Source organism: Aedes albopictus, chromosome 1 (genome assembly GCF_035046485.1).
Source record: "Aedes albopictus strain Foshan chromosome 1, AalbF5, whole genome shotgun sequence".
Taxonomy (NCBI): Eukaryota; Metazoa; Arthropoda; class Insecta; order Diptera; family Culicidae; genus Aedes; species Aedes albopictus.
In genome coordinates, this window is record NC_085136.1 from 325,526,328 (window position 1) to 325,534,907 (window position 8,580).

Sequence of the window (8,580 nt, forward strand, 5' to 3'; positions counted from 1 at the left end):
CCAATTTGGCTTAATAAACCTGAAGAATGCTACTGGACCACTGCCTTTGCAAATACTTTCTGTATACAATAAGAAAATTAAGATAACAAATGTCGTTTCTATTAATTCGAGAGTGATAGATCTGAACTGTGTCAACATGCTGTACTTTATTAAAAGCATCGCGGCGCGGGTAGGTAGGGTCTTGTACCATTTGGGCAGGTGTACCTATTTTGGGCACTTGTCGCTATAACTAAGTTAATTTCAAACCGATTGATTTGGAATTTTGTATAGGGTTGGGCAAGTACAGTATCTAACTCTGTACAAAAATTCAAATCAATCGGTTTGAAATTGACTTAGTTATAGCGGCAAGTGCCCAAAATAGGTACACCTGCCCAAATGGTACAATACCCTACCATGATAATGATGTTTTGGAGCTTTTTATTTTCTTGTACGAAAGAGCACCTATTCTAAGCTATTATGATTTCTACAGATTTGAAGAACTTCATTTTGATACCCCAAAACAATTTCGAAGACATTTTTTAAATGACCTTTTGACAGCTTGGTAACTGCTGGACTGGGCGGAGCAGAACATACAAACTTCAAATTGATTTTTAAACAGGTTCCACAACACCAAAAACTGTGCAAATATGGATTTCGGCCCAGTTTGGCGTGCAGATTCAGAATATGAAATTATCTCAACACCGTTAAAGAAGCCAATTGGTTCAAAATTGACTGAGTTATAGCCGAAAAGTGCCCAAAATAGAAGCCCTACCGAATGTAGGAACCAGGGAATGGACTAAGCAGAGTGGCACCTCGAATCTACGTGGGAATCGGATTAAAAACACGGAATAACCGGAGAACTGTTTCTGACTCGTGTGTTTACATTGATAGGTCGGTTTAATACTAAAATACACTTAAGGAAAAAGTCAATTGGAAACTACTTAATTATTCAGATTGCCCTGTGTCTGGGGGCTGGTATGATCCAGTGCGTCAGCGCCCTGTGGCTGGTTACACCAACACTCCTCCTCGCTGATCACTGGAGTTTCGCGTCCGACTTCCGTTCCGGGCGTAGACCCAGCTTCTCCACAAAACACTGCATTTTGGTTGCGCCCAGAGGTTTGGTGAACACGTCCGCAATCATTCTGTCAGTAGGGCAGTAATGTAGCTGAATGACATCACGGTTACAGAGATCCCGGGCATGATGAACCTTGGTATCGATGTGTTTGCTTCTTCTGTTCTGTCGCTCCAGTGACACGAAGTCGATGCAACCTCGGTTATCCTCATTCAGAATGGTCGGTTGGTGTTGAACGTGACCTAACTCTCCCAACAACCTTCGGAGCCAGGTTGCTTCCTGAGCTGCCTCGGATAGCGCGATGTACTCGGCTTCCATAGTCGATGTTGCGACACACGCTTGCTTCCGGCTAGCCCAACTCACACTCGCTTCTCCGATCTGGAATACGAAACCACTGGTAGACTTCCGATCGGTGGTGTCGCCGGCCCAATCGGCATCGCTGTAGCCGACTACTTCCAAGTCCTTCGTTCGATCGCTGAATAGTTTCAGCTGGTAGTCCTGAGTACCAATCAAATACCGCACCGTACGCTTTAGCTCCAGCCAGTCCAGCTGCGTTGGACAGTTCGTTTTTCGGCTCAAAACGGAAACCGCCGCTGATATGTCCGGTCTTGTATTAGTAGAGATGTAGAGTAGAGCACCGACTAACTTGTGGTACTGTGTATTATCCGGAAGTTTTTCCCCGCCATCCAGGCGGAAATAGCCAGGATCCACTGGATACTTCGATGGTTTTGCGTCCGCTAATCCAAATCGATCCGCTACTTCTCGAATCATACTTCTCTGGCACAGCATAAACATTCCGTTGGCATCTTTCGTCACTTTAATGCCGAGAAACTGCTTTATCTCCCCTAACGAGGAAATCTCAAAATTCTTCCGCAGCGCAGTCTCGACTTCTTCGATTTGACGTCCGTCCCGGCACACCAGGACCATGTCGTCCACATAGATCAAAATATAAATCCACTCACCGTTTGCTAGCTTCTTACTGAAGAGACAGGCATCCGCTTCCGACTGCCTAAATCCAAGACCGATGAGCACATCCTTGATAGTCGCATTCCACACTCTTGCGGCTTGCTTGAGGCTGCGATTCAATTTACAGACGAGCTCCTCCTTGCCGGACACCGAATAGCCTGGCGGTTGGCGCATAAAAATCTGTTCGTGTAGCACTCCGTTCAAATAAGCGTTCTTCACATCTACATGCCGCACTTGAAGCTTCTTATGGCCCGCCACCGTCAACAACACTCTGAACGTTTGCTGCAATGCCACTGGTGCGTGCACTTCGTCGAAGTCTTCGCCGTACCGCTGCGCGTAACCCTGTGCAACCAGGCGCGCTTTGAACCTCACTGTTTGTCCGTTTGAGTATTTTTTCTGTTTAAAAACCCACTTCGACCCGATTGCGTGGCGCCCCTTGGGCAGAGGAACGAGCTTCCAAGTATCGTTCGAAAGTAGCGATTCGTATTCACTGTCCATAGCCTTTTGCCATTCGTCCTTGTTAACACTTGCTACTGCTTCTTTGTAGTTCTTTGGATCACGCTCCTCTAATTTTGCCACGCCCACCACAAAATTGTCCAGTTTCTTTGGCAAAACAACCGCGGTACTTCTCTTCGATCTTCTAACACTCACTTCTTCGCCACTTTCTTCGCCATCAGGCTCTTCTTCATCCGAAAATCCGAGAAATTCTTCATCACTTTCCGGCACTGATTGTTCTTCCTTTTCTTCATCTTCTTCCTTGCCGCCGCTGAATATCTGCACCTCGTTTGGTGCGCTGCCCGATACTTGCACCTTCGGCTGTAACTCCTCCTCAGCTTCTGTACCGAGTTCCAGGAATTTCGCGTCGCGACTGACGATGATCTTGCCGGTTTTCTTATTCAGGAACCTGTAGGCCTTCGATCCGCAGGCGTAACCGACAAATGTCAGTTTTTCAGCCCGCTTGTCCATCTTCCTACGCTTCACGTCCGGAATGTAAACATAGGCGTCACATCCAAACACTTTGAGTCCACTCAGACACGGTTTCTGTCCGCTCCACAGTTCCATTGGAGTCTTGCCTACCGATCTCGATGGCAACCGGTTCTGAATATAGCCCGCTGCAGCAATTGCTTCTCCCCAGTACCGCTTCTTAAGTCCGGCGTCCAGCAGCATGCACACCGCCATCTCCTACAGGTACCTATTCCGACGCTCGGCAACGCCGTTTTGCTGAGGGGCGTATCCGGCCGTGAGCTCCATCTGAATGCCTTCGTCACGATAGAACTGCCTCAGCTCCTTGTTCACAAACTCGGCTCCTCGATCCGACCGAATAGTCTGCGGTTTCCGGCCAAATTGATTTTCGACGCACTTCACAAAGCTCTTGATGCATTCCTTCGCCTCACCCTTGTCCTTCAGAAGATACAGCACCAGATACCGACTGAAGTCGTCAATCAGTACCATAAAGTACCGGTTTCCTCCTGGGGTGACATTTGCCATTGGCCCACACAAATCCGTGTGAATGAGCTGAAGAGGCTGAGTGGTTTTCCGGTCGGCTTGCTGGGGGAACGGAGGACGAGAAAACTTCCCCTCCAAACAGCACTCGCAAACTATCTTCTGACCACAGTCCACCAACTTCATTCCTGTTACCAATTGTTCCCGAAGAATCCGATCCAGAACTGCTGGATCACGATGACCGAACCGTCTGTGCCAAGTGTGCTGACAGTTCACTGAATGGCACACATTTGACACCGCTGCATGCTCCTGGTCCTTCAACACATACAACCCGCCGTTTCGTACTCCCATCGCCACAACATTCTTCGATTTGTCAAAAACTTCAACACTGTTTTGCTTGAACAGCACGTCATAGCCCTTATCCGCGATCTTGCTGACCGAAATGAGTCCACTATCGAGATCCGGCACGTACAGTACATTATCCAGCCGAACATCCACTGACTGTCCAGCGCCGTCGATACACTTCACAAATCCGCTTCCGTGACCACCCGATTTCGTTTGGTTCCCGTCTGCCATCACAACCTGAACACTATTCGACTCATCGAGAGTGTCGAAAAATGCACCACTACTTGTCATGTGGCACGTCGCACCACTATCCACAGTCCACATATGCTTTTTCGCCGTTGGGGCACGGCTGATGCAGCTCTCCTCCTGCACGAGAAAGCTCACGGGCTCCCGTTCGGTGTTTGTAGCTTGTTTTGCTTTGGCCTTGCTTTGACCACCGCCACTTGACTTACCGCCGCCTCTGGAAGATCCTGCTTCTTCATGCGATGCCTTCACTGCCTGCCACTTCCGGCAATCCTTTTTAAAGTGGCCAGGCTGTCTGCAGAAGAAACACGTTCTGCTCGACTGTGCCTTAAGCACCTGCTCGCCACCCGGTCCATTACCGTCCCTCTCTCGCCGCTTATGGAATTCATCCAAAAGTTTCGTTTTGACGAGCTGCATCGTTATGTCGGCATCCGGGCGTGCTTCCAGCGCCGATGCCAAATGGTGATACGACTGAGGCATACTGCGCAGCACCACGGCAACCTTCATCTTCTCTTCCATAGGTAAACCCGCACTCTGCAACCGCCCGAACAGCGTATCCATATCGAGCAGATGTTTTTCCGCATCTCCGCCCTCCTGGAGCTTGGCATCCAGCACCCTGCTCAAAAGCGACAGCTGGGAAGTAACTGTTGACTTCTCGTGATACTCCCGTAACGATGCCCAGACATCACGAGCCGAACCGTGATTCTGGATCAGTGTGTACTGACTAGGTTCAACACACAGAGCAATTGTTGCTCGCGCCCTCCTGTCATCTTTCTTCCAAGCAGCCGTCTCAGGATCGGGTTTCGGATCCTCTATAACGTGCCAGATGTCTTCCCTCGTCAGAAGCATCTCGATTTCGAACTTCCACGTCGCATAATTGTTATTGTTGAGCTTGGCAAGGGTAAACTTTCCCACATCCGCCATTCCGCTCCACCAAAACACACTTCCCGACGAACAATACACGCCAACAATAAAAACGCCACCGCCGCAAAGCACCGCGACGACCGACAACACACTTTCACTTTTTCCGCGAAAAAACGACCCGTTTTCCACCGATCCACCTCTGGGACCATAACCTGTAGGAACCAGGGAATGGACTAAGCAGAGTGGCACCTCGAATCTACGTGGGAATCGGATTAAAAACACGGAATAACCGGAGAACTGTTTCTGACTCGTGTGTTTACATTGATAGGTCGGTTTAATACTAAAATACACTTAAGGAAAAAGTCAATTGGAAACTACTTAATTATTCAGATTGCCCTGTGTCTGGGGGCTGGTATGAACCAGTGCGTCAGCGCCCTGTGGCTGGTTACACCAACACCGAAATGGTTCCATTTCCTCGCTATATCCCCGACAGGAAAGAAAAAAAAAACCGCTTTTTCATCTCACCCTTCCCATTCCAACTTGCCCGGCGTATATTTTGGTTCAAAAATGCATTGCCATACATACCTATATGAACCAAAGTGACATAGCCTTCCAATTTCACAGGCACAGCGTTATTCTTGGAGAGCACACCAAAGGTCAGGACAGAGATTGCAACAAATATTACGATTTTAAGGGAATGCTTGATCATGATCAGACGGATTGTGCTGAACCTGTTGAAGAATTTGGCATTGAATCGTTTGAATATCATCATGATTTTAATCGGCCCAGGTTCAGCAACGACATAGGACTGCTACGGTTGAATCGCAGTGTAATTATGAAAGGTAATCATCAGAAAATAGCATGCCGAATACTTTTTATTTTCAGTCGACATTTTTCAGATCATATCAAACCGATCTGCTTGCCAGTTTTATCCGAGCTTCGAAATATGGCGCCCTTGAATAAGTACATCGTGACCGGTTGGGGAACGACGGAGAATGACAACCCCTCGGATGTACTGCTCCAAGCCGTTCTGCCACGAGTAAGTAATGGAGCTTGTCAGGAGAGAATCGATCGATCGCGGCTCAACATTCAGCTAGGCAGCAAGCAGATGTGTGCTGGAGGTAAAAATAAGGTCGATACGTGCAAAGGAGATTCCGGTGGACCGCTGAGATTCTTTGCGAATCATGAAGAAGGAACTCGATTCGTACAGTTTGGCATAGTCTCCGTCGGGACAGCATCTTGTGGACAACAAAACGTGCCCGGGGTATACTGCGTCGTGGCTGATTACATGGATTGGATACTGGACAATATGCAGCCCAGCTTTTGATCATGACTATTTGGGTTTATTTTTCGATGGATACAAAAATCAACGTAGTGTATTATCTTAACAATACTGTATCTTGGCGTGTATACTTCTATATGCAACTTTCAACAGGGATAAATTTGATATTTAGAATATAACAAATAAAATATGCACTAACTTAAACCATCAAAATGCATGATATAACAAGCGAATATTTCAAGACACGAAATCCTTATTATGTACTAGTTTATTTGTGGATGCAGTAGCGCCCGTGGCAAGTTTTTTTTTCAATATAAACGGTTCATGTGTAATTTACGCTTGTAGATTTTAAATAAGAAAAGCATTACCTATTTCTACGTTTTGAATAGAGTTTTTTTGGTGAATTCAATGCAGCTTATATTTACATCTGAAAATACTTCGGTGAAGTCACCGGACAGACAAACAAGGCTATCTGTGTTATTTCCAGTAACTGCTGCATTCGGTTGTCTAAGAGTGACAGATTCTTTTCTGCATTAAAAAAATCAAAATTTTTAGCGTCTGTTGTCTGTGTGTGTGTGTTTTTTTTTTCATCAAATGCTGAGTCTGGTTGTCAAAGGTTGTCACTGGTTTTGTTTTCTGCATCCGATACTAAAAAACAATTAAACTGTCAAATATTTAAAAAAATCAAAATTTACAACGTCTATTGTTTGTGATTTTTCAATGCTGTGTCTGTTTGTCTATGGTTGCCACTGGTTTTGTTTTCTTCATCTGACAGTAAAAAAGCATCAAAGTGTCAAATTAAAAAAAAATCGAAATTTCCAACGTCTGTTGTCTGTGATTTTTTTCATCGAATGCTGTGTCTGGTTGTCACTGGTTTTGTTTTCTTCATCTGACAATAAAAAGCTTAAAAGTGTCAAATTAAAAAAAAAACAAATATTTCAACGTCTGTTGTCAGTATTTTTTTTCCTCGAATGCTGTGTCTGGTGTTATTGGTTTTGTTTTCTGCATCTGAGAGTAACAAAGAATTTAAGTGTCAAATATTTAAAAAAAAATCAAAATTTTCAACGTCTGTTGTCTGTGATTTTTTCCATCAAATGCTGTGTCTGGTTGTCTATGGTTGTCACTACAGTCACTATATACACAGTCTGGCGGACTGTCACTTTCGACCGGAGCCAATCGAGCATGACGTCATAGTGTCCACACCGATAAATGCTACACCGTGACGTCATGCTCGATTGGCTCCGGTCGAAAGTGACAGTCCGCCAGACTGTGTATATAGTGACTGTAGTTGTCACTGGTTTTGTTTTCTTCATCTGACAGTTAAAAAGCATTAAAGTGTCAAATATTAAAAAAAAAAAAATTTTCAATGTCTGTTGTCTGTGATTTTTTTTCATCAAATGTTGTGTCTGGTTGTCTATGGTTGTCACTGGTTTTATTTCTGCGTCTGACAGTAAAAAATAATTAAAATGTCAAATATTTTAAAAAAATCAAAATTTTCAACGTCTGTTTTCTGTGATTTTTTCATCAATTGCTGTGTCTGGTTGTCTAAGGTTGTCACTGGTTTTGTTTTCTGCCTCTGACAGTAAAAAAGCATTAAAGTGTCAAATATTTAAAAAAAAAATCAATGTCTGTTGTCTGTGATTTTTTTCATCAAATGCTGTGTCTGGTTGTCTATGGTTGTCACTGGTTTTGTTCTCTTCATCTGACAGAAAAAAAGCATTAAAATGTCAAATAAAAAAAAAATAAAAAATTTCAACGTTTGTTGTCTGTGATTTTTTCCATCAAATGCTGTGTCTGGTTGTCTACGGTTGTCACTGGTTTTGTTTTCTTCATCCGACAGTTAAAAAGCATAAAAGTGTCAAATTTGGAGAAAAATAATAAATTCAACGTCTGTTGTCTGTGATTTTTCCATCAATTGCTGTGTCTGGTTGTCTAAGGTTGTCACTGGTTTTGTTTTCTGCATCTGACAGTAAAAAAAGCATTAAAGTGTCAAATATTTAAAAAAAAACAAAATTTTCAATGTCTGTTGTCTGTGATTTTTTTTTTTCATCAAATGTTGTGTCTGGTTGTCTATGGTTGTCACTGGTTTTGTTTTCTGCGTCTGATAGTAAAAAAGAATTCAAGTGTCGAATATTTAAAAAAAATCAATGTCTGTTGTCTGTGATTTTTTATTCATCAAATGCTGTGTCTGGTTGTCTATGGTTTTCACTGGTTTTGTTCTCTGCATCGGATACTAAAAAAGAGTTGAAGAGTCAAATATTTTATTTTTTGTGAGAATTTCCCCGCGTGCTGCGTCTGGTTGGCTAGTCACCGGACAGACAAACAGGGCTATTATATATATGATGATTCTAAACGAATACTCAAAATCTCTTCCTTAATTTAAATT

The 8,580-nt window shown here is 44.1% G+C and overlaps 1 protein-coding gene across 1 annotated transcript in view; it reads left to right on the forward strand.

Moving 5' to 3' along the window:
- The window catches only part of LOC109402955 (serine protease grass-like), a 30,607-nt gene extending 23,490 nt beyond the window's left edge, over window positions 1-7,117 (forward strand). The window contains exons 3-4 of the mRNA XM_062847256.1: window positions 5,537-5,754; window positions 5,812-7,117. Of these exons, the coding sequence (XP_062703240.1) occupies window positions 5,537-5,754; window positions 5,812-6,239 (646 nt within the window). The 3' untranslated portion in view covers window positions 6,240-7,117. The remainder of the gene's footprint in view (window positions 1-5,536; window positions 5,755-5,811) is intronic.
- Window positions 7,118-8,580: the final 1,463 nt, after the last annotated feature.